The sequence below is a fragment of the Polypterus senegalus genome, chromosome 8 (assembly GCF_016835505.1).
Source record: "Polypterus senegalus isolate Bchr_013 chromosome 8, ASM1683550v1, whole genome shotgun sequence".
NCBI lineage: Eukaryota > Metazoa > Chordata > Cladistia > Polypteriformes > Polypteridae > Polypterus > Polypterus senegalus.
In genome coordinates this window covers 155,486,559-155,513,026 of record NC_053161.1, presented here as the reverse complement: position 1 = coordinate 155,513,026, position 26,468 = coordinate 155,486,559, and the positions used below count along the sequence as shown (strand labels likewise).

General features: G+C 40.7%; 1 protein-coding gene across 3 annotated transcripts in view; it reads left to right on the top strand.

The window, feature by feature from the left end:
• Nucleotides 1-22,526, top strand: part of LOC120533162 (NACHT, LRR and PYD domains-containing protein 3-like) — a 40,762-nt gene extending 18,236 nt beyond the window's left edge. For 2 of the 3 annotated variants that reach the window (XM_039759860.1, XM_039759859.1), the window contains 9 exons: nucleotides 164-217; nucleotides 308-2,033; nucleotides 4,951-5,124; nucleotides 10,282-10,455; nucleotides 10,558-10,731; nucleotides 10,808-10,981; nucleotides 15,917-16,090; nucleotides 16,906-17,079; nucleotides 21,489-22,526. In XM_039759860.1, the coding sequence (XP_039615794.1) occupies nucleotides 164-217; nucleotides 308-2,033; nucleotides 4,951-5,124; nucleotides 10,282-10,455; nucleotides 10,558-10,731; nucleotides 10,808-10,981; nucleotides 15,917-16,090; nucleotides 16,906-17,079; nucleotides 21,489-21,588 (2,924 nt within the window). In that variant the 3' untranslated portion in view covers nucleotides 21,589-22,526. The remainder of the gene's footprint in view (nucleotides 1-163; nucleotides 218-307; nucleotides 2,034-4,950; nucleotides 5,125-10,281; nucleotides 10,456-10,557; nucleotides 10,732-10,807; nucleotides 10,982-15,916; nucleotides 16,091-16,905; nucleotides 17,080-21,488) is intronic. The other variant, XM_039759861.1, reaches the window with a different exon arrangement.
• Nucleotides 22,527-26,468: the final 3,942 nt, after the last annotated feature.

Here is a 26,468-nt window from a genome sequence, read left to right as displayed (position 1 = left end):
CATTTTCACAAAAAATTACATACAGTGTGTATTTTAGTTTGATATATTTGTAAATTTCTATTGTGTTTTTCTGTTAGCATATCCTGGTCCAATTTTTTTTCATAATTATACTACTCTGTAACTTCTGACATTATCTCCTTGGTCTCTATTCCTGTCTTTTCAGGACTGGACGTCCTTTTGGAAATTCAGTCCAGCCCAATTGAGCCTCTTATTGAAGGTAATACGCTCGTCCAACATTCTTTTTTCATCAGCTCCTCTAGTCCTGTGCTTTTCAGTTTCCTCACTATCTTCTTACTGTGACTTTCAGATCTTCATAAGATACACAGGAAGGCTATATCTAAATCCACAAGAACCCTGGAGGATCAGCCTTCTTCTGGAGATCCATGCCCCAGAGTTATGAGTTTTGAGACTAGATACATAGAGCTTATGATCTTTAAACAGTACAGAAAAACCTATTGTGAGACTCAACATGAACTTCTGAAGACTGGGAGGACTCATGCAGAGCTAGTGGAGGAGCGGACAAAGGAGAAATGTGAGCGACTGTGGATTCAGCAGCTTTTCAGAAGGAATCCTGAATGTGAGACTTTCCCCAACATAGTGGTGGTCAGTGGAGTGGCTGGAATAGGGAAGACCACCATGGTCCAGAAGATCTTGTTTGACTGGAGCAGAGGTACCCATCACCAGAAGTTTGCATTTGTGTTCCTGTTTAAATTCAGGGACCTCAACCTCCTGGACAATGAGAATGAGCCACAAATGCCTCTGACCAGGCTAATTGTAAGGCATTATTCATATCTCAATGACCCAAAACTGAGAGAAATCTTGAAGAAACCTGAAACCCTCCTCTTTATATTTGATGGCCTAGATGAATACAAACACCAACTGGACTTCACACAGAAGAAACTCTGCTCAGACCCAGAGACTTTCTTTCCTGTCCACGTTCTGATCACCAGCCTTGTCAGTCAGACATTACTGAAGGGCTGTACAATTCTGATCACAAGCCGACCAACAGCCTTGGAGACCATTGATATGACAAGAGCGGATCGATTTGCAGAGATCCTGGGGTTCTTCCCTGAACAAAGGCTGATGTACTTTAAGAGATTCTTTGGTGACACTGATCTGGGTACTGAGGCGTTTCTGTACATTGAGGAGAAAGACATCCTCTACACCATGTGCTTCAACCCTTCCTATTGCCAGATTATCTGCTCTGTGCTGAAGAGCCACTTCAACAAACCTGAAGAAGAGCGAGGAGCAGCCCCCAGTACTGTAACTGAGCTCTTTGTGATGTTTCTTCAGAACATTCTCACCAATCACAAGCGAGACGCTGAGGACCAGCAAGGAATTTTGGTAAAACTGGGAAAGATGGCTTATTATGGGATTGTCAACAAGATGCTTGTTTTTTATGACCACAATGAGATGTCTACCTTTGGGCTCCAGCCACTCCTGCCCTCATCGTTTCTCTCTGGGTTTCTCAAAGAAATTTTGCAGAAGGAAAGCACTTTAGAGCATACAACATACACATTCTTCCACCTCACCCTGCAGGAGTTCATGGCTGCCTGCTGCTTCTATCTTGACCCGTTAGTGGCTGTCGAGGAGCTGCTTAGGAAGCTTGATTCATGTGAAGATGGACGATTTGAGATATTCACTCGATTCTTGGCAGGACTTGCCAGGTATGATGTGTTTAAAAAACTGGAGGGAATCATGGGGAAATTTAAGATGAAGAATGCAAAGCAGATATTGAAATGGATAAAGCAGAAAGCTGAAAGGGCTATTCAGGTTGGAAATAAAAGTGAAGCTCTGCGAGTGTGCCAGTGGCTCTATGAGAGCCAGAATCGGAACTTAATCAGAGATGCCATAGGGAAGGATTTAAAGATGAACTTCAGTGGGGTAACTTTATCTCCTCTGGATTGTGCTGTGCTGGGCTCTGTCATCAGCTGCTGTGGTGAACTTCAAGAACTTGACATATCAGACACAAATTTCACTGCAGAGTGCATTGGGAGACTGAAACCAGGTCTCATCCGCTGTAGACGTGTCGTGTGAGTAATAAAACCCTTTTTAAGTTTAGTTGCACTCTCAATGAATAAGTATGTTTAGAGTCCCTAAATTTGTAATTTCTAATGGAATGGTTGCAGTGGTAGCGCTGCTGCCTCACAGTTAGGAGACCCAGGTTTGCTTCCCGGGTCCTCCCTGCGTGAAGTTTGCATGTTCTCCCCGTGTCTGCGTGGGTTTCCTCCCAAAGACATGCAGGTTAGGTGGATTGGCGATTCTAGATTGGCCCTAGTGTGTGGTTGTGTTTGTGTGTGTCCTGCAGTCGGTTGCCACCCTGCCTGGGATTGGTTCCTGCCTTGTGCCCTGTGTTGGCTGGGATTGGCTCCAGCAGACCCCCGTGACCCTGTGTTCGGATTCAGTGGGTTGGACGATTCATGGATGGTTTCATGGTGGAAGATTGAAGCAGCACTTGTTTTAATTGTTTATTATTGATTACCCATGCCCTGGAGCTCTTGTTAAAGGTCTCATTCATAATTTTAAACCCTTCTTTTATGTCAGATAATATTTTTTGATGGCTTAGACTAAGTATTTCAACATATTTAATCTTTTCTTGTAGCTCTTACCACACAGACTTGGACAAGCATTGCTTCCCTTGATTTGTATCTGACACATTGTGCTATGTAACCTAAGAGTCTTTTTAGCTGTCTTCATCACTCTCTACAATGTTGTTGAGACTGATAAATCCACTACAACTCCTGTTTCCTTTTCATAATCTGTATTTTCAAGTATTGCATAACTGATTTTACTTTCCATGCTTAAAAGGTGATATAAATTGCAATTAAACATCAACTACAACTTATCTACTAAGTCCTCAATTATGTCTAGGTATGCCTGTAATGATTTTGATAATGCAACATTATTTGCCAAATGCGGTGCTTTAGTGTCCCCAGCAACTTTAAACAGCTTGTTTATGTGGGGTCTATGTGTTTGACTAGCCTTCTAGATATAGCTTGGTCCTGCACTTCCTCCCCAATCAGACTGTTTTCCTTCAGGTCCTCCTCTACTCAATCCATCCACTTCTGCTTTGGCCTCCCCTGCTTTCTCTTCCCCTAATTTCGTTACCTCCTATTCTTCCTCTTCATCTGTTTCTACTTCTATATGGAGTTGATGTGCTCGATCATCCTTCTCCAAACAGCTTGGTCTTGCATCCTCTTCCTCAGTCAAGCCCTTTTGCTTTAGATTTTCTTTTACTTTATGCATCATCCTCCACTTTGGCTTCCCTTGCTTTCTCCTATCCTGTACTACCATTTCCATTACTCTTTTGTCCCCATCTTCATTGTGTCTCCTCGTCAAATGTCCATACCACTTCAACTTACTGTCCTGATCTTTCTTAGATGTCTGTCCCTGTTATGTATACATCTTCATTTGTAAATGTTATTATATGGTAAAGGAAATGGTTGTGTGCGCATGTGTAATATAAATAAGGGGGTGTGGAGTTTAGAGCAGTGTGTGTGAAAGAAGCAGCAGAGAGGCACGTGTGTGAGAAGGATAAATAGCATTTGCGGTTGGTTCAGTTTGTAAAATAGTGTTCCTGTTGTTCATCACCCCGTGGAATTTGTTTGTGTTAAAACGTATACAGAAAATACGAATATATAACAGTCCCAGTTCTGTTGTGCCTCTGACTGTCTCATATCTTATTCTGTCCTTTTTTTGTAACTCCACACGTCCAACTCAACATTCTCATTTCTGTCACATCCAGCATCTTCTCCTGCACTCCCGTTACTGCCCATATGTCAGCTCCATATATCATTGTTGGTCTTACCAATGTCTTAAAAACGTACACTTAATTTTCGCCTTAATTCTTTGATCACACAATATCACCAGTACCTTGGACTATCACTGATCTTAGGAATTTAAATTTATCCACTGTTTTCAGCAGCTCTCCCTGCAGGGTAACCTCTGTATCCTGATCATCATTAAAACTCATATATTGCTTTTTCTATTTATCTTCAACCCCCTGTCTTCCCAGGCTTTCTCCATTCTTCCAACTTCCTCTCTACTTCCTTTTATCTGGTTCTACACAACACAACATCATCAGCAAAAAGCAGCCACCAGGAGGATTAACCTTTTATCCCATGGCTCAACACATCCTTAACCAGATCAAAGAGCTAAGGGCTTTGAAAAGACTCCTGGTGCAGACCTCCTCTAACTGGGGTCTTGTCTACTACCCCAAAGCTGCTTTTAACCCAAGTCCTTTCTCCCTCATACATATGCTGGATAATCCTCATATATTTCTCAAGTACTCCTTTCTCTCTCATGAACTTCCAGAACACTTGACATGGCATTCTACCATAAACCTCCTCCAAATCAATAAACTGTTCTGTTTTTCTCCATGCTTCTCTATTACCTGTCTCACTGCGAAGACTGCATTAGCTACTTCTCAACCTGGCATAAAACCAATCTTCTTCTTCCCTATGTTACCCTTTTCCCTAAGCCTGCTCTTTCTATAACCCTTTCCCAAAGTTTCATTGTATGTGACATCAGTTTTATCCCTGTATAGTTTTCACAATCCTGAACATTACCCTTCTCCTTTTAAATGGCTACCATCACACTGTTCCGCTATACCTCTGGGGTTCTCTCGCGTTCATAGATTTTCTGCATTAGATCCCACAACAAATCTACTCCCACTTATCCTGAACTCTTCTGCTGGTATTCCATCTGGTCCTGATGCCTTTTCATTGTTTTCAGTGCCTGCTTTACTTCCTAGCTCCTTATTTTTGGTACTAGCCTTTCATTTACAACTCCATCCCAAACACTACCCTTAGGTTATTTTTCATTCAGCAGCAGGCCTCCTCTTTCATCTCTTATAGATTGGATTCTAATTTGACAAGATTGATGATTTACCTGAAAACCATATCTGTCTACGACTAATTATTTTTGTGTCCTCTCTCCTCCTCTCTTCAGGATGGAGGGAAGCCGTCTCACTGCTGAATACTGTGAGGCACTCTTCTTGTTGCTCTCTGCTGAATACTCACGTCTGACTGAGCTGCAGGTGGGATACAATACACTGGAGGATTCCGGATTGGGTCTGCTGTGTGACGGGATGAGAAATTCAAACTGTAAATTAGAGGAACTGGGGTAAGTAAACATAGTTTAGGATGAAACAAGCATAATTTTTTAAGGAAAAAAATTGAAAGAAGAGACTGTAATAAGGACAAAGAAGAAAAAGATATGGGACCCCAGTACTTTTTAAAATAAGTATGCCTTTGAGTAAGCAGAGCTGCTCTGCATGTCTCTTAAGACAACGAGAGGAATGATATGATCCTCAGAAGTACTGTTTGACAACTGACAATGACTTCCTTTCTCTGGCTTCCTTAATCCTGTCTATACCTGAAGGGGGAGCAATGTGAAACCGGACGTGATGTCCGTCCTAGCAGGACTCCCTCTGTGTTGGGAACAGGTACAAAAATCGGAGTTATAGAAGGTGCAACCTACTCTCAAGTATCATGTGTCCTTTTAAATCGATCGCCACAAGCCTCTCATGTAACCCACATACGTGACAAGACATATTCAAAGGTCAAATCCATGTTTAAAGGAGAGAATCAAAGTAGTTTGTCTGCAAGCCCAAAACTAAATCCCAACCTGAAGTAAATAAACAAATCGCTAAGGTCTTTTATTCAAGAAGTAACCAACAAAGCTAATCGTGTGCTTTTTCAAAGGATCATCCAATCTCAGATACCAGAAAATGCACGGCCCCAACATTTAGACTTTTGTGATGGTGGCGTCACACACCAAGCATTTCTGGTTGTCATATCTAGTGCTGATATGGTAAAAGGTGGACAAAATGGCAGTGCTCATGAATAAAACAAACTGGCATCAAACCAACACAAAAATAATTCAACTTACACAATAGCCTAAATCAAAAACCTAATGATTAAAATGAAATCTACTTACCCCGGATAAATAAGAAAAAGTCTTAACCGTAAAATCATGAAAAATTAAATACAGACCCACTTGTAACAATAGCGTTTTTTTTTAACAAATGTGTCCAAATATGTGTGTATTTTTACTATTAATTGGACTGATATTGGATATATCAAATATATGTGGAAACAAATTTTCATTCATTCACTTATTCATTACACATTGACATGTTCATTAACTCTTTAGCCACTAAGTAGAATTTCTTATCTGTTCTAAGGTAAATATCTGCAAAAAATAAAGCCCAGAAAAGCTACAAGGAGAATGCAGGAAAAAATAGGAATTGTTATAACTATATAAAGTTGATATAAAAATGATTTCTGGATCATTTAATTTGCATTTTACGTAGAATAGATAGATAGATACTTTATTAATCCCAAGGGGAAATTCACATAATCCAGCAGCAGTATACTGATACAAAAAACAATATTAAATTAAATAGTAATAAAAATGTATGTAAAAGCAGACAATAACTTTAAATAATGTTAGCATTTACTCCCCCGGGTGGAACTGAAGAGTCGCATAGTGTGGGGGAGGAACGATCTCCTCAGTCTGTCAGTGGAGCAGGACAGTGACAAAAGTCTGTCACTGAAGCTACTCCTCTGTCTGGAGATGACACTGTTCAGTGGATGCAGTGGATTCTTCATGATTGACAGGAGTTTGCTTAATGCCCGTTGCTCTACCACAGATGTTAAACTGTCCAACTTCACTCCTACAATAGAGCCTGCCTTCTTAACAAGTTTGTCCAGGCGTGAGGCGTCGTTCATCTTTATGCTGCCTCCCCAGCACACCACCTCTTAGAAGAGGGCACTCGCCACAACCGTCTGGTAGAACATCTGCAGCATCTTATTGCAGATGTTGAAGGACACCAACCTTCTAAGAAAGTATAGTCGGCTCTGACCTTTCTTACGCAGAGCATCAGTATTGGCAGTCCAGTCCAATTTGTCATCTAGTTGCACTCCCAGGTATTTATAGGTCTGCACACAGTCACCTCTGATGATCACAGGGTCCATGAGGGCAATACTTATGAACACAATGCTACCTGAGATTAGTTATTTAGTGTGAATGGTTTATTTACATATGATGTATTGTGAAACACGTTTCCCTTTCCTAGTAGTTATACAGTATAAAGAGCAGAAATCTGTTAATTACGGTGGGGTACCTAAGTAAAACACAAAATGTCCTCCATAATGATTAGTTGATGATAAATGATATGAGTTCCGAATGTCATGAGAGTGCCTGCATCGTACATGGCCATCAATAAATTCTGTGTGTGCTTGGATCATGTGACACTTGGTGCTGGATGGGCCCAAGCTAGTGCAACTCCCATGGAACGCTCGCCTTTTGCTCATTTCCACATGTTTTTTTTGCTTCCCAGGAATCTTATATTTAACTTCTAGCGCTTATCTCATTTTTTATGATTCTGGGCTTTGGACATCCCAGCTCCTGAGGTTCGAGTTTGGAATCTCCAAATTTCTTTTATCTATAACTAAGGTCTGTTCTCAAAGCTTGCAATGTTTCCATATTTTCCACTCTTCCTTCCCATCCACTTCACAATTTCTATAACTCCCTACTCTCTACCTCGAAACCTGTGTTGTCACCGTACGCCTCACATTGACCTTTACCAATTCTCTCTTTTTGGGAGTGGGACCTTCCCTCGGACCACCACTAGTAGTATTTACTTTACGTTTTTTTGTTCTCATAAAGATCAGACACAAGGATGCATGTGTGTGTGATCAGTTCTTTTGGTGAACAATGGTATCCATGAATGGCAAGGCAATGTATGAATTTATTAGAAAGAAAATGAGTAGAGTAATAATTCCAAAAAAATGAAAGAGAATTAATCAGGACATTCTCAAGCTTGAATCTAACCAGTAACAACAGCAAAAAAAGCAGTGAAAGTGCAGAAACAAATTAAGCACAGCGAACAAAGACATGAAATTCTGTCATAAACATACCTTGAATGCCGAGGCAAAAAAAAAACAAAATACAAATGAATATAAATTTAAATAAGGCAGCTGGACGTGACTTGAAATTGAACATCATATTTCACTAAATCAATGGCCAAGTCCAAGTACCAATACCATCAAGTCCAAGACAATAGAGAGAACTTGTCAAGTCTGGGCTCAAGTACTACAGCCCTAGATGTGAGGAGTTAAGGTTACTGGTGTAGGGAACATTTTAGAATAAAATAATTGGTACACTTGGAAAGCAATTTTTAGTAGTATTTTCTTTACATCTAAGAACTCCAACCTTCAAATCATTCAATTTAGGATTGTTCATCACACTTATTCTACTGTACTTCCCAAAAGGGTACATTTTAGAATGAAAAAAATGGTACACTTGGAATGCAATGAATGAGTGGACCAGGTGATTAACTGAATTCAAAGGAGCAAGCAAAAAATTGATTTTCTAAATCAGTAGTTAAACGGTCTAGAGCAGAAGCTGAAAAGTCAAACTAACATGAAGCAATCCCTAAGTAATATCAAAGTTTGTTGCATATCAATGTGCAGCCATTTTAAATAGGTGGGTAGTAAAGATATAAAGTGTCACATCACCTAATGACAATAACAAAGAGAGCTGTGGCCATGCAAGTAATGACACAAAATGGCTATGACCACATCAAGCCACAAAAAAAATGGCGTAAGTAAACAAATTGATAAACATTTTAAGCCACAAGAAAAAAAATCTAATAGCTCCAGAAATTATTCAAACTGGTTATTGAGATGACAAAAGCCCATGTTTCATCATGACAGGTTTATACTCATTCCATTTCCTAAGGTTACAGTTCTTTGGAAGTGTATTTGGGCAAATCAATCAAGTCAATTAACCGAAATGAATGCTTTACGAAAATGTGCCCTGTGGGACATCCTGAGGTTGCTGGATGTCATAGCCGGCCTGTACACTGCTACTGCGAGTGCTGTGCAGAGTGGAGGCAGGACCTCTGTGTTTTTCCCAGTTGATTCTGAGGTTTGTCAGGGATGTGTTCTTACTCCTACTCTGTTCAATGATTGCATGGGCTGGGTGGTAGGCAAGGTCGTAGGGTCCAGCAGCAGTGGGGCATCAGTTGGTGAAGAAAGATTCACTGATCTTCACTTTGTAGATGATGCTGTGATCTTTGTGGAGTCAATGGAGGCTCTAATCGGGGCTCTTGAGAGACTGAGTGAGGACTCTGAGTGTCCTGGATAAAAACCAAGATCCAGGCCTTTAATGACCTCTTGGGCACAGCCATCAGCAGTGTGACTGTTCGTGGAGGTAGAGTCGACCTTGTCGAGAGGTTTACTTACCTTGGCAGTGACATTCATGTCTCTGGTGACTCTTTCTATGAAGTCAGTAGACGAATTGGGGGAGCATGGGGGGCTCATGAGGTCGCTGGAAAGGGGCGTGTGGCACTCCTGATATTTATGCAAAAGGATGAAGGTCCAAGTTTTTAGAGTCCTGGTGCTTCCTGTCATGCTATATAGTTGTGAGACATGGACGCTATCCAGTGACCTGAGATGAGGACTGGACTCCTTTGGTACTGTGTCTCTTCAGAGAGTCGAAGTGGTTGCTCATGGACTCCCGAATGAGGTTCATTACCTGCATTGTGAGGGAGCATCAGATATGGCACTATAATGCCATGTGGTGCAATTCCCCAAGGGTGACCTGGCTGAGGACCCAAGCAGCTAGCTAAGTAGATGCACACATAACACTGGCTACGGCAAATAGACAGCTATTTCTAGAGGATGGGACTAGACCATGTGTCTGCCTGGTGGGTTGCCAACTGGGATCACAAGGTGTTTCGCAGTGTTCTGGGAGCAACAACCTAATCTGACCTATAACTGGGCAGAATGCCCTGCAAACCTACATTTCCATTGCATTTGTTCTAAGAAATGAAACATAACTGACTTGCATACCATAACACGAATGACATCAGGACCAAGAGACTTGCCAAAGTGCAGTCTTCATAGTTCTGTCTTCACCAGGTCAACAGTGATGGACAGACGGAGGGGGGTCATTCAGATTACTGATGATGTGTATGAAGGTTGACAAATTGACATACACTTAATTAGCAAATATAGAAAGAGTACCAGTAATCAAAATAGCCTTTGGCCATGTAAACAACCACAACCTGAGCCAGTGCAGCAGACACAAGAAGGGTGTCCTCTTTGATACAGCACCTCCACTGTGGCAGATGTGTAATCATTAGCTCTTTGACTGTTTATTGCAGAAAAAAGACAACTTCAGAGCTTTAAACTATATTGAATTAATAAATAAGACACTCTGCCCACCTGTCTGTCTGTGTCATCATTTCATCTCTGCTCATCTCTACAGGTTGCCATCATGTGGTCTCACCTCTGGGTGTGGTGCAGCACTGTCTGCGGCTCTGTCTTCTAGACACTCATGTCTGACTGTGCTGTACCTGAGAGATAATAAAATAGAGGATTCAGGAATATGCCAGTTGTGTGAGGGGCTGAAGAACCCAAACTGTAAATTAAAGACAATAAAGTGAGTAAATCGCATGTGTGTGTGGGTGTGTACGCACATGAGTGTGTGTGAGTCTGTCAGGATCTCACCATGACCTCTGCTGTTCTCTCTTCATCCCTACAGTCTGCGGTCTTGTGGTCTCACGTCTGGATCTTGTGAGACTCTCTCTTCAGCTCTCTCTACTGGACACTCACGTCTGATTGGTCTGAATCTGAGAGAAAATAACCTGGGGGACTCAGGAATGTGTCTGCTGTGTGAGGGGCTGAAGAACAAAGACTGTAAATTGGAGACAATCAAGTGAGTAAACACAGTGTGTTCGTGAGTGTGCATGTGTGCTTCCATAAAAACTCGTTTGCTCTCCTCATCTCTACAGTCTGTCATCATGTGGTCTCACCTCTGGATGTTGTTCGGCCCTCTCCTCGGCTCTCTCTACTGAACACTTAAACCTGACTGAACTGTGGCTGGCAAAAAATAAACTGGAGGACTCTGGAGTGTATCTGCTGTGTGAGGGGCTAAGGAACCCAAACTGTAAATTACAAAAACTAGGGTGAGTAAATGCCAACTTCTTGAGTACTTTTTGGCCTTTGGTACTTTCTCCTTTTATACAAGCACAATTGGAAACCAAAAAATGATTTTGCTTTGTACCCTATCCCACCATAACCTCCGGGGTTAGAGCAAAAGCTTTACATTTGTCAAAAATGTTGATCTCCGGTTTTCGATGGATTTCTGCATTTTAGGGTCTCCTCACACCAAAACAATAGATATCTTGATGATGGGTGTGTGTGTGTGTGTGTGTGTATCACAGTTTCTTGAGGATAGTCTAGAGCTAAATCGGCTGGACGGAAAAACGCCAAACTCAAAAATTAAGCCTGTTATGAGATAATGATGTGCTGATTAGTTTTAGAGCCAAATTGTGCAAGAGAAGGAAGCACTCGAGAGGAGCCTTTAAATACCGTAATTCTGCAATTAATGATGAATTCTTCTCATCAATTGCTATTGTAATGACTAATTTTATGATCAGAAAGATAATTACTGAGATGTTAGAGAATAGTCGGGTAACTTGGCACCTAGGACGCAAAGCCTACTGATGTTCACGTCCAAATTTCTTTGCTGTGTTACATTTCTCTTACCCTCATTACCTTTATATTTCATATTTAATGTTTCTCCTGCAAAGAGCTCTTCTCTGTCACTTGACTTATTCTGTCCATTTCCTTGGCTGTTTCCAGCTACCAGGACCAGATTTCCCATCTTGTACTGACAGACAATAGTGAAGCCTCCTAACTCTTCAATTAATTATTTATGTGAATTTCGTTGACAAGAAGTGGATGTCACAAAAATCCCAGTTCAAATGAGCAAATCGGCAGCTTTATTTTTTTTATCAGTATGCTGCTGCTGGACTATGTGAATTTCCCCTTGGGATTAATAAAGTATCTATCTATCGATCAATCGATTGATCGGAAAAGGAGATCAAAAACATTCTACCCATTCTCCTGGAAGATCCAGCTATGCAGTTAGTATATTAGCAGCAAAATACATTGAAATTTCAACATACAGTACATGAATTATAACTCCAATTTACAAATACATGTGGTTATTTTTCAACTGTTGGAGAGCAAGCTCACCAACTTATTCTACATGTAGACAGCAAAGTCACATTTAAATTGTTTGATTTATAATTTTAAACTGTGGAGCAGAGGGGTCAATCAAGGAAAAATGTGTCCTTATCCCAAACATTATGGAGGGTTCTATACGTTATTTAATTCATGGGTGTATCTATTTTACATTTACATTTATTTGCTCAGCAGATGTGTAGCAACCGCAAGAAAAACGCATGCGGTTCCTACACTTCACAACCCAAAGGGAAGTGGATGATAAAAGAAGGTTAAAGCAGCATTACCATATTCGGTCGTCGGCCCCTCTTTGCCCCTTTGCACGTCCTTATATAACTGGAAAAAAAAAATCTCACGCAAAGGAAAGTGGGAATGAAAATATATTAACATTTACTATTTACATTTACGTGCCCGGTGCCTGAGTGCTCATAGTGAATCCCTTTCCCAGACGCCCTCCCCAGCGCCCAAATCCGAATCCCCGGGTTCGATGTAGACAATAAACAAAAGAAAATAATAATGATAATAATAATAATGTTCTCCGAAATGTCAAAAAAGAAAAATGTACTTAATCCACCTATAAGGAAAATAAATCCAGTTCAGTTCCTTCGGTGGAAACGGCTTCTCCTCGGACTATCATGAAGGAAATGCAAATTCCGAATTTGACTCACCAGACGGGAGCACCCGGAGAACACCAACCTGTCCTCTTCTCGGGGATTCGTCACCGGATTATTTCTTCGGGGTGGCCACCCACAAATAGCAGACGTCCCTGGGTGAAGAAAGATCCAGAATGATCCTTTAAGCGTGGATAGTCACTCCTTGCCTTCAGCCTTTTCCTTCCTTCTTGATTCTTTTTTTTTCTCCTTCCTTGATCCGCCATTCCCCTTAAATAGGAAAATTTTCCCGCCGAAACATCCTTGCCCCTCTCGGTTGTTATGGCAACCTCACGCCGGCAACAGGCAGCTGGAATACTTACCGGGCGGGGTCCTCCCAGACTGAAACGTCACCAAAGGTGCCTGAGGGCTATTTACAAGCACCCTTCCAGCCAACCTAATAAAGTGACAAACAGTCCAGGAGGCCAACCCGACTGTCAAGTTATGTAGCTTTGCTACAGATGCTTTTATCCAAAGTAACTCACAAAAGAGGTAAACATAATCGAGTAACAGGCTAAGGCCCGTTTGTTCAGAATTTGCAATAGGACAGGTAACAAACGTTGATTGCCACAAGTGAAAAGATGTAATAACTTGTATGCTTACAATCATTAAAGCGATTGCATGTAATATAAAGTTTTGCAGCACAAGGTTTTTTTTTTTCTTTTTTCTTTTCAATTAGACAGAAATTCACAAAACAAATGGGTCTTCAATTGCTTCTTGAATACACTTTTAATTGTAAATTAGGCAAAATGACAGGCTTTGCGTCGAATATCATTTAAAGATAACAGGGGTGGACCTACTTATGCAGTGTTGTGCAAGTTCACACTTCACAAGAACTATAGCTCAAAGTTCAGCTCCCGCAGATTAAAATGAATAAATTCACATTCATAGTTCACCATTTCAATTTTGAACTAGTTCATGTTCACTTTGTTTTATATTTTTTAAGGAGTGAGAATAAATGACCCATGAGTTTACTTTTTTTAATTCTGCATGCCTTATATTGGGCTATTACAATGTTCTTGAATAAAATACAATAATTATGAAGACTTTTTTTATCTAAATACAGTTTATTGAGTTATACCCAGCAACAAACACGTATAACCGTATATGTTAATATCCTACTGGTCAAAAAAGAAATGAAATAGATGCAAGTATTCATATAAATCATTGCTCTATTTCCAACTGTGTGACACAAACGGCGACTGTGGAACCAGCGTGCAGGTGAACTAACCTTTTAGGCTTCCAGTTAAAATTCGCGTCACATATTACGTGTCCAACGGGGGTAAATATAAACTGGCCTCGTGAAGTCCAACGTTTTCCTAAAAGTTAAAAACGCAGCTTCACTGCATGCTCGATTTCAGCGGGGGTGCAGCTTAAGCACAAGCAGGCAGACCCAGACAGCACCTATTTGATTTTACGTTATTTTTTCCCCGAATACAAATAAATGGCAATAAATTTGTATGAAATAAATATTCGTAACAATCCACTATTGGAGCTTATTCAAATACCGTATTCTGATTCGGCTCCACCCCTACATTACAGGGTAAGGCAAATCTGAATCTAAACCAGATCAGGAATGTCACCTAAAACTGAACTAACTCATGTTCAAATTCTTCACTTGCAAATACGTTACGTTAAGTCCACCATTCTTCGAAAAATTAACTTGTGCAATGAATGCGCTCTTTTGAACTAGTTCATGCACAACACTGCTACTATGAAACTAAGTTTAAGGGTCTCCAGAAGTGACTTTAATAATTAATAATTCTTTATTTATTTGTCACATACATTTCACTGCGTGTTGTCCTGTATAACTATGTATCTTTTCGCATACCCCTTGGGGTCAGAGTGCAGGGTCAGCCATTGTACAGCGCCCCTGGAGCAATTGAAGGTGAAGGGCTCAGCAGAGTAGGATCTGTTTTGGCAGTGACAGGGATTCGAACCGGCAACCTTCAGGATGCCACCACTCCACCCCACGTTAATCCATGTTGCTTAAATATTTTGGTGTGTCTAACTCCTACGCAAAGGGGTTTTAAAAAATAATAATATAGTATAATTCAGTAGAGCAATATTAATCAAAATTTGAGATGTAGCGGTTACATTTTTTCAAATTTGCAGTGATCTGTTGTGGTACAACTCATTAAAGATGTCAACAGTAGTTATCCAGTCCTCACTGCTGATTGCGCAGGGGTCCCCATAACAATTCACACGTCAGGGCCTTAATAACGTAGGTCCACCACTGGGCACATTCATGCACGCATTGTGGCAAATATCATTTCACTGACCCCTACAATGAGGGAGTTTAACAGAGGGGCTCCTTGATAGGCATGTTTATGCTCTAATTGGGTTAGCTGATAGCAGTAGTAGTGAAAGGAAGAGAAGGAGTGCAGAACAATGGTAGAGGTGTCCAGCTGTGGAGGCAAACCTGTTTAGATTTTGATCATGCAGATCTGGGAGATGTGGGGGTATGCAGTGTGTGGGTAGGGGCATTTGTGCACCCAAATCATATGCCACCCTAGGCATTTGCAGGCCAGGACTATGGGAGAACGTGCAAACTCTATACAGACCCTGACAAGACCACCAATCACGCCTGACCTCCTGACATGGTGAGGCAGGACCACTAGCTCTGCTGCACCTTTCTGCCACGTTACGTTAGCAGCGGTAAGCAGGCAAGATCTTTCTGAAATACTGCAATTGTAATTGAGGAGTAACCCAATACTTTTGCCAAATTAATGCAGCCATCTTTAGAGGAAAAAAATGCAATAATAATTGCAAAATAACACGAACACTTTTACAAAATAACACAATTCAATTTTTCAGTTGAGTGCTGGAATTAGGACTGCAGTTTAAAGATAGCACTTACAGTTTGTGTGGCTCGAAATGCAGAAGAGTGACTTTTTTTAAAGAGATTTGTAAGGTTAGAAACAAGTTGAGTTGTGTAATATGAATGAAACAGTTTTAGTTCACGGCCTGATGAGTATTTTTTCTTTGATGTGATTGTTATTTTAAGGGTAACATTACTTTTACTTCAACACTACTTTGGGCTACTTTACCCACTACTAGTCAGAATTGTAGGCACATGGAATAAAAGATCAGATTTTAAACTGAATGTAGTGACTCCAGGTCAGACTGCAGCATCTCCTACATTGTCAGATGTGGTTTTTCTTTTTTTTTTTTTTGCTCTTTGTGACATAGAAAACACTTCCTCTCTTCTCGTCTCTACAGTCTGTCATCATGTCATCTCACCACTGGATGTTGTTCTGCTCTCTCCTTGGCTTTCTCTGCCAAACACTCCAAACTGACTGGAGTGTGGCTGGGATACAATAAACTGGAGGATTCAGGAGTGAGTCTGCTGTGTGAGGGGCTGAGGAATACAGATTGTAAATTAGAGAAACTCTGGTGAGTAAACATTGACTGGGTGTTGATTTTATGAAATGTAACTGCTCTACTAATGTTGGCATTAAAAGACGTGGAATTAAAGGTCAGATTTGAGCTGTTGTTGTAATAGGATAGCCTGAAGTGTCCCCAAATGTTTCACATTTGTTGAGCTGAGTTTTTTTATTGCTGTTCTTTCACATAAACGTCATAACTACTAACACTCGCTGTCAGTCACTGTTGCCACTACTTCTCACTGTCAGTCACTCCATCTGCTGTCACTTTTTCTCAATCTCTGTCACTAACTCTGTTATCACTTTTATTCACTGTCAGTCACTCCCTCTGTTGTCACTTTTCTCACTCTCAATCACTCTGTTGCCATTTTTGTCACTGTCAGTCACTCCCTCTGTTGCCACTGTTTCCTTGCTCTCAGTCACTCTGTTTGCTGTTACTTTTTCTCACTCTCTGTCACTAACTCTGTCACCGTCCCTCACCATCAGCCACTCCCTCTGTTGTCATTTTTTTCACTCTCAGTCACTACCTTTTGTTGTCACTTCTCTCACTCTCAATCACTCTGTTGCCATTTTTGTCACTGACAGTCACTCCCTTTGTTATTTTTTCATTACTCTCAGTCACTCCATCTACTGTCACTTTATCTCACTCTGTCACTAACTCTTGTCACTTTCTTCACCTCCCTCGGTTGTCACTTTATCTCACTCTCAGTCATTATCTCTGTTGTCACTTGTTCTCACTCTCAGTCACTCCCTCTCTTGTCACTTTTTGTCACCGTCACTTCCTCCCTCTGATGTAACTTTTTCTCATTCTGCTGATCTCCTCAGGCTGGAGTCATGTGGTCTCACCTCTGGATGTTGTCAGGCTCTTTCCTCAGTTCTCTCTACTGGACACTCGAACCTGACTGAGCTGGAGCTGAATTTCAATAAACTGGATGATTCAGGAGTGCATCTACTATGTGAGGGGCTGAGGAACGCCATCTGCAAATTAAAGAAACTGGAGTGAGTAAAGTCTGTTAGAGAAATAACAGAATATCACAGTGTGTTTGTATCCCATAAGACGAGGACAGGGCAGGCTGCACCATCACTTGTGAAATCAGTGGGGAAATAAACAGACATAAGCAGGAGATGAGAGGGGATTTCAATTTAATAAGTTTAAACTTTTCCTTCTTTGTTTCTGTTGATTGTATCTCACCATACTTTAAAATCTTGTAAAATAAAAAATATAAATTTACTGTATAGGCTGCTTAATTTTTCCAGCCCTACTAAAAGCCTGCAAATCTTAAAATATTGTCTTAAATAAAATATCATCTGTTAATATTACTGTACAGTTATGATTTACTGTATTTCACGAACTTAAAAAAATATGAAACATAAAATGAGGCATTTGAAGAAGTATGAGCCCCCATTCAGTTGTAAGATCTCAGAACTTGTTGGGTTGCTAGTCTGGTCTGCCGCAGCTCGTTCGGTGTGAACTGTCATTAGGAGTTGACAATGGCAGAGCCTAATAAACTCGTCGAGTCTTCAAACGTTGTACAGCACTCAACGACCATAGGCTCTCCTGAGTAACTGACTGAAGATCTGAAAATGAAATTAACTGATGTCTACAAAGTAAGGAGAGGTTATAAATGAGCATCAAAGGCTATACATTAAAAGATATAGTTTTTCACTGTCCAAAATGTCAGCTAAGGGGAACAGAAACTTGACAGACAGAACCACAGCCAGTATGCTGTGCTTGAAGTCAAAGCAAAACCCCACAAGCGTGCAAGGGACCAGCAGACAGGTTTAGTTGAGAAAGGGGTGATGGTGCACAGAAAATAACATCTGCATAAGACAGAGGTGTTTTGGAACTGAGTACTCCAGACAAATGAAACGAAAATCAACTTCTTTGGCCACAAATGTAAAATTAGGTATCATTTGAAGAAAAGAACACCTTGCCGACTTTAAGTATGGGGTGGATCTGGTATTCTTTGGGGTTGGGTAACAGCCAGTGGTATAGGAAACTATTGTGTGAAAAAAACTAAACACAAATTCTCAAGGAGAATGGTAGACACTGGGATTTCAGCAGAGGTTAGTTAAGAAACGCTACGGGGGGCCCTTTATACCAACAGCAACATGTCAGAAGAATGCCTCACAGGGCTTGCCACAGCCAAGTCCAAAGTTTCCTTTCTTTTGAGTTTTCTATTCTTTATAGTCATTCTAGTGTGTGTGTATAATTATTTATTTAGTTACTTATTTACTTATCTATCTATTTATGTATTTAAAGAGCTTCTGTAAAAAAACAAATTTCCCCCTGGGGACAAGTAAAGTTCTCTTCATCTATCAATAGGCTCCAGTTCCCCCTGCAGTCCTGGGGCCTCGTGTAAACGGTGCGTACGCACAGAAATGTTGCGTAAGAACTTTTCCACGTTCAAATCGCGATGTATAAAACCTACACTTGGCGTAAAGCCACGCACTTTTCCACGGTACCTCATGCCTTGTCCTACTCAAGTTCTCCGCTCGGTTTTGCAAACTGGCGGCACCCAGAGTCAAAGCAGTGCTACTGTTCTTGTGTGATTACTCATTATTTTCATGACGCTGCTTTATAAATACACAGAAACTAACCGCATATTGTTTATTAGTGTAATGCATCTGATTGTAATTAACTTGTAACAATATAATGGTCCAGGGAACAGCCATAGTATTCCAAATACCAGAACTGCTTTAGTGTTGTTACTCTCACTTCTTCTTCTTCTTCTTTCAGCTGCTCCCGTTAGGAGTTGCCACAGCGGATCATCTTTTTCCATATTTCTCTCACTGCACCACTGAGAGTATTTATATCACTGTATCTGAGTGTGAATCACAGCAGCAGCTGATCGGAAAGAGAATTATCGGTATACAGCTTTAAGGACACGCTACCTCAGCCACTGCAAAATGTTTTAAAGCCTTTCCTGTACGGACCTCGCGGTTCAGAAACAGTTTAATCCCAAGAACTTTAAATGCACTCAATCAATTGCTCCTTGTAGAACTGTTTGTACTTATAAGTACAATCACCCCACTGTAAACTTGCACTACAGTTATAATATTACACAACCTGAGCCACTTTATAAAGCGCGTATTTACATATGATGACGATATCATTTTTAAGGTGAAATGCAGCAAAATATGTTTATTAAATTATACAGATAAAACTTTAACTTCATTTAAATAATCTATATTCTTCACTGGGAGTGTCGTGAAGGATAGAATAATTAAACATGTACTATGAAGATATTTCAATGTTCTTTAAACGTTTTGAAGAATCGGCGCTAAGCTTACAGATGGCTTAACGTCTATTACAGAGCTGATTGTATGGCGATCGGTTACTTGGGGAAAGAAAAGCACTGACTGCAGTGACGGCTACGCCAATATATATTGAATATAAAACAGAAAGAGAAAATAACAACACAGCTAAAAACACAGCGACAAATTTCGGCAAAAGTTAAATGCTTGTGTCATGAGCACGAGGCGGCTATCAGTGTCTGCAACATACGTGACCATCCACCGTGCATAAGCTACCTTACTGACATTGGCGGGCGAAGGAGCCACCGATTCTTCCTCTGCCCAGTGCCACCACAAGCCTAGAGCCGCCCCTGAGTACTGCTGCAATAAATTATTTCATCGAAGTGAAACATGTTTAATAATGTGCTTTAACTCCTATCATCATGAAAATGACATCACGTATACATCTCAGTATTTTAGTTATTCAGAGAGCTGTAATATCACGAATGTAATGGACTCTGTGTCCAGTTGGAGGAAGAGAGCCGGTTTAAGAAGCAAGTAGTGATTCACACACATAGAGCACATAGAAAATCAAATACAAAACAAAGCATTTAACGTGCTACTTTAATTACGATGTGATTTGAGAAACTGGTTAATTAAACAATTTTAAGATGAAGTTTATGATGTTCTACTTTAATGACAAAATAAACTACGTGATTAAAGTGGAAATGTCGAGATTGAAGTTGACATTTCGTGCTTTTTCCCCACCGTGTGCCTTTTTTCTCTGTACCCTAATAAACTTTCATATGACACTCAGACAGTGGGCTTACAACTCGGCTTTCCACGTCGACTTTGATATGTGACTTCTTTTTTATTTCCGGCACTGTGCGATTTTGTGAACGTGAGCTTTCAAGTTTCTCCAACACGCTATGCCACTCGATCAACTTCCTTTTGTTGATTATACCACGGCTTATTTGAACAAATAGTATGTTTTTCCTTTGCCTCCACTTGGTATTCGCTGAAATTCTTATATTTTCCCCGTGCTTTTCCCATTGTCTTTTCACAGAAGGCTGCGCTTAAGGGCGATTTATATTGATTTGCATATTCAAATAGGCGTAATTCTGGGAGGATTTGGGGCGTTACAAAATGCGCGTGCACGAGCGTTAGTTTTCACGCTGATCAGGATTTATGTAGCGGAAGAACGTGGAAGTTGGAGTACGCACAGATTCCTGCATCTGGATTTTTCTGTGCGTAAGCACATTTCGGCTTTTGTGCTTATGCCATGTTATAGTGCGAGTTCTACGCACGGCGTTATACATGAGGCCCCTGGTCTGGATCAATCGGGTTAGAAATTGGCAGGCTATGATTAAATTCCTGCACAATAAATAAGAAGGTGACTTGCAGTCACATAAGAGCAGTGACAGCAAACAGCGAATGACATCTTGAGAGAGAAAGAACAAATGGGCCGAAGACAGAAATGAGAACCTACCAGTGAGACAAATGGTCTGGAAGGGAAGGAAAGGGTTAACAAATAGACACAGAGTTTAAAGCAGGATAGCCATAGGGGCAAAAGGCATCAAGAAGAAAGAAACTTTGTTTGAAATTTAAAATAAAGTGCTACTTAGGTCTTGATGAGTTTGAGTCCAGATAGTCTCTTAAGTGTATGCCACATTGAAAAGACAGATTGCAATTCAGAGTGTAGATCGTGATTTTGTGTTCAAAGGATCGTGATATGATTTTTTGGGGAAGATCGCCCACCCCTAATTTGACTAATCAAGTTTTCAAATTTATGTAGGATTCATTAACCCTTTGGCGAGCCACCTGGAAAGGGGCTGCGAGCTACTGGTAGCTCGTGAGCGATGTGTTGGTGACCTATGACGTAGACTGACAGGGAGATGGAGAGACTTCCTGTTTGCCTCTTTTGCTTTTATATAAATAAAATAATTTCTAAAGAAAAAAATAAAAGCATTAGTACTAAACAAATTGTATAGGGAAGCATAGGTACCTCACGTGTCAGAGCCACTCTGATCCCAGGATCCTCTTAGACTCCTTGCTAAAGAGTGTTAAAAAGTGAGCAGTTCTGGGCAGATGATGTTAGAGAGATATTCCTGGGTGTCAGTTGAACCTCGAATGATGCTTGATTTAAGTTTTAATTTCTATCTGTTCCACAGGGTGAGAGGTAATAAGATAAGTGAAGATCAGAAGAGGAACCTGAAGTCATTAGAAGAGGAGATGATCAGATTAGGAGTGCGGGTAGAGATCATCACATGAGAAAAGCAGCGTTGGAGACCAAACCAACCCAATGATGACACCTCCTGTCAGTTCACTTTCTCACTGAACCAACTGACTTTTAAGCTTTGATCTTTCTTCTACATTTCTTCTGACACAAGAGTTGAGCCTTGGCCAAAATGGTCACTCCTTACTTGTAGTGATGAGCCACTGATTTACAACGATTGAATTAGCAGCAACAATACACCATAGTTTTACAACCAGCAAAATTCTCATCTTCAGCTGTCTTCTTCATGTGCAAAAACATGCAGACATATTTTCTGGTGTGCGGCATGTGCATAATTGGATTAGCGAAGTTGTACTGACAAAGCTCAGTTTTGTGCCCAATATTTTTATCTTTTTTTGTTTAAATCGATTATTTGTGTAGGGACAGGACCACCACATTACACTGGTTTTTTTCTTCTTAACACCATGCATACCCAACCCTCCATTAACACTCTCGAGAACGTGAAATTGACCAACAGCACACAAAAACACACGTCAAGGGGGGGAACTGCCTAGAAGTGCCATAAAGAGAGCCGGTGCAGAGCATGGGAAGCACAAGTGCACAAGGTGCTTCTCAGCCAAACATCTTATATAATAATATGACTTTGTCTGGAGTAATATAATGTACTTTTCTAAAATAAGCAATAATACTACAGTTACCTTAACCTGAAAAGTAATAATATTACCCTTTTAACAAGCTACATGTGTTATCAACAGCACCCAGCAGACACTATTCTTTTACTGTTCTATCAAATAGTCACAGAACAGTCGCAAAACAATAAAAGACGCAGCAGACTTGACTACTCAAAGCAAGTCTGCAGAGCTGTTCCACCTTCCCTACTACAAAATCTTTTCACTTTATACAGTGCCCTCCATAATGTTTGGGATAAAGACACATTTTTCCTTGATTTCCCCCTCTGCTTCCCAGTTTAATATTACAAATCAAACAATTCAGACCTGATTAAATTGCACATTTCAGACTTTCATTTAAGGGAAATTGCATACATTTCAGTCACACTGTGTAGAAATGACAACACTTTTTATACACGGTTGCCCCATTTCAGGGCACCATCATGTTTGGGACAATTGGTGTCACAGGCGTTTGATTCCTCGGGTGGGTTTCATTGCTTAACAAGAAACCTTGGCTTGCTTCTACCCTTTGGAGTCTGTAGTTGCCATTGTTGAAGACAAGAGCTGTGCAAATGAAAGTCAAAGAAGCCAGTATGAGGCTGAAACACAAGCATAAAACCATAACAGACATCCGTAAAACCTTAGGATGACCTAAAGCAACTGTCTGGAGTATCATTAAGAACAAAACGTTACTGGTGAGCTCAGTAATCACAAATGGACTGGTAGGCCAAGGAAGACCACCACTGCTGATGATAGAAGAATCCTCACTATGGTAAAGAAAAAACCCCAAATGCCAGTCTGACAGATCATACACAGTCTTCAGAGGGCCGATGTCTGTCAGAGACGAGTATCAGCAGAAGACTTCATGAACAGAAACACAGAGGACACGCTGCACAGTGCAAACCACAAAAATAGGATGGCCAGGTTACAGTTTGCGATAAGGGACTTGAAAGAGCCTGCAGCATTCTGGGAAAAGGTCTTGTGGATACATGAGACAAAGATGAACCTATAAGAGCAAAGTGTGAAGAACAAAATGAACTACTGTAGACCGCAAACAGACGACCTCATCTGTTAGTGGTGGAGGCGTTATGGCTTGGGCATGCATGGTTGCCACAGGTCCTGGCACACTTCTCTTCACTGATGATAGAACTGCTGTTGACAGTCACACAATAATTCTGAGGTGTATCGAAAAATCTGATCTTTTCAGGTTCCAGTATATTCCTCCAAAATCATTAAACGGTGCTTCATCCTACAACAAAATAATGATCCAAGCATACTGATGAGGCAACACCAAAATTTGTCAAGTTAAAAAATTGAACATTCTAAAATGGCCAAGCCAGTCACCAAGTTTCAATTCAACTGAGCAGGGCTTCTATATGCTGAAGAGGAAACATAAGGGGACAAGCCCCTGAAACAAGTAGGAGCTGAAGATGGCAACATGAGAGTCTTGGTGGAGCATCACCAGAGAAGATCCTCAACACCTGCTGATGTCTGTGAATGGTAGCCTTCAAGTCATTGCATTCAACAAAAGTCCTAAATATGACAGCTTTAATTGACCTGCCATTCCTGTGTCCCAAACATTATGGTGCCTTGAATTGGGGGGGCCCATTTATAAAAAGTGTTGTCATTTCTACATGCTGTGAATGAAATGTATGCAAATCCCCTTAAATGAAAGTCTGTGATGAGCACTTTAATTAAGTTTGAATTATTTGATTTATTTTAACTGTGGAGCAGAGGAATACATCAGAGAAAAATAAGACCTTCTCCCGAATATATGGTGGGCACTGTATATAGCAGGGGTCTTGTAGCTCATACCCACTGTGAAGCTGCTGACTTTATTTTGCTTTTGTGAGGTCTGCCTCTGCCCAGCAGAAAAATGTTTGTATCTTGATGATGCTTACAGTTTAACAAGATGGAGCATGAACTAAAAATGACTTGTGAGGCGGTCCAGTCTATATGTCCTACTGCAGACATTTGGCCTACACACAATAAAACATTTTGGGGGTAATTACAGCCCATTGGATAAAGTCTGAACTGCAGTCCAAAAAAAAAAAAGCTGTCATTGCTTGCATGCAAATTTGGGACCACCACACGTATTGCTCTTGAACTCAATGAGTTGCTTGCTTCATAATCCTGTCTTGGGCTCACATCATTTTTCAGATATTAATTTTGAGATGTAATAAAGACTTCCTGCGGTGGGCTGGCGCCCTGCCCAGTGTGCATTTTCTGCCTTGCTTCCTGTGTTGGCTGGGATTGGCTCCAGCAGACCCCCGTGACCCTGTAGTTAGGATATAGCGGGTTGGATAATGGACGGATGGATGGATAAAGACTTCATGTTTCAAAGAATAAATACAGTATAGACTCACAGGTCCCGGGTATTTTGACAAACTTGTGGTAGGGTTTTGCTTCATTTTCGCTTTTCATGTCTAAGTTAAACTTCATTTGATCACAAAATGTAGGAAATTTGTCATATAAATTTGAAATTAAAAGTACATTTTTTACAATAATGTGCTATTATAACAGGGTCAGTTTTGTTTAATACAGAAAAATGAGGACAACTTTCTGTGCCAGAGCTCAACAGTGCATATTTAATGTAAGCCCAATAGCTTTCATTTATATACAGTCTTGTTGTGATGATATTGAATGTGGCCATAACTGCTCTTGCGTGCTCATATTTGAGTGTACATTCAGTTCCAGACATGTTCACAAATGTACTGTAATATTTTAAAAGATATGTTTACAGAAAATGTTGGAAGTTTCATAACTTATTTGTGAAGAAATAAAAGTAGTATAATATGTAATATAAATTCACGATTTAATAAAAAAAATATTTCTGAATACCTTGTATTATTGTTTTTAAGTAATAATATTTAATGTATTACTGTTAAAAGTGCCTTACCCAACACTGTAATCTGAGCTGCTAAAGTCCAATGGCCTGGGTGTGTGGCTGCCAGGGAGCCACCTTAAGGATCGTGGCCTGAATCCCACTATATATCTCTGCAGCCCGGAGCCTCCACCCTGGTATGGAGGAGTTGACTCCAATGGGTGCCAACAGAGTCTAGCTGCAGACCTCTACACCTCCGCCCGATTACACTGTGGTTAAGGTTGTAGGAGGGCTATCTGACTCAACCAATGATGACTGTCGACTAAGTCAGCCTCAGGCTGCAGAGATACCACCTCATGGAATTCAGGCTTGAATGAGCTCACAGAGTTGGCCAAAGTGAGTGTAGATGGCTCCTCTGACCCCAAGTGATCGGAGTGAGGCATATGAGAGCACATGACATCTCATGGAAGGAGGACTGGAGGGATGCCAAGAAAGAAGATGGTGGTTTCAACAGACAGATTAACCAACTGTTCTTTTCATGATCACCTCTATCCTCGTGAAGAAGACTCTGTAGCACCTGCAGGGATGTCTGGCTCTATCATATAGGTGAACAAGACAGTCTCCTAGGGAAGCAAAGTTTTCGGGGGTGAGCATTTTGTCAGCTATAACAGATGTTAACTGTTGGTGTCAAAAGAAGGTGGCCTCGGGTCATCTTTGGTGTGCCCCCAACACCTCCCCCTACTCTTCGATCTGACCTCCAAATACAATCCACATAAAACTCAAAAGTGCCCCCCCTCTTCCCCCTACACTGTTTGATCTGACATCCATTTACGACTCTTGTGGATCTCCAAGACCTCACGTTCCCAATTTGACATGTGTAGGTGACTTGTACAAAACCCCAAATCGGGACCCACATTCCACTGCTCTTCATTATGCAATAACTTGCAATGCAATTGCCTTCAAGACTCCTTGGATTAGGCAACAAAATACCAATAGCCGGACATGCCTGCAGAGAATGTGCCACCCTTTTTACCTCAGATAAGGAGGTGTTAGTGCTTATCTCAATTATATCACACTCCGGAGTGAACTGTTCAAGTGGCACTGCTGATCACAGACTGATGAGGCCAAAAGAACAGCATCATCTACAAAGCGTAAGACGGCGACTCTCTGGTCCTCAACCTCTATGTCCTCCAAACCTTGGCAGTTCCTTGGCATTCTGCCCATGACAATCATAACTTATATAACTTAATTAATGTTCTTAAATTGCAAAGTCTCGACAGATTTGTTTATATAACATAAAGTGATGCAGAAGCAGAAATATATTTACTAATCAACAAAGGCATATTGGGTAGGACTGAACATCAATTACTGCACTCAGTTATTCAGGTCTTTGCAATATTTTCAGCAAATATTTTGTAAAATA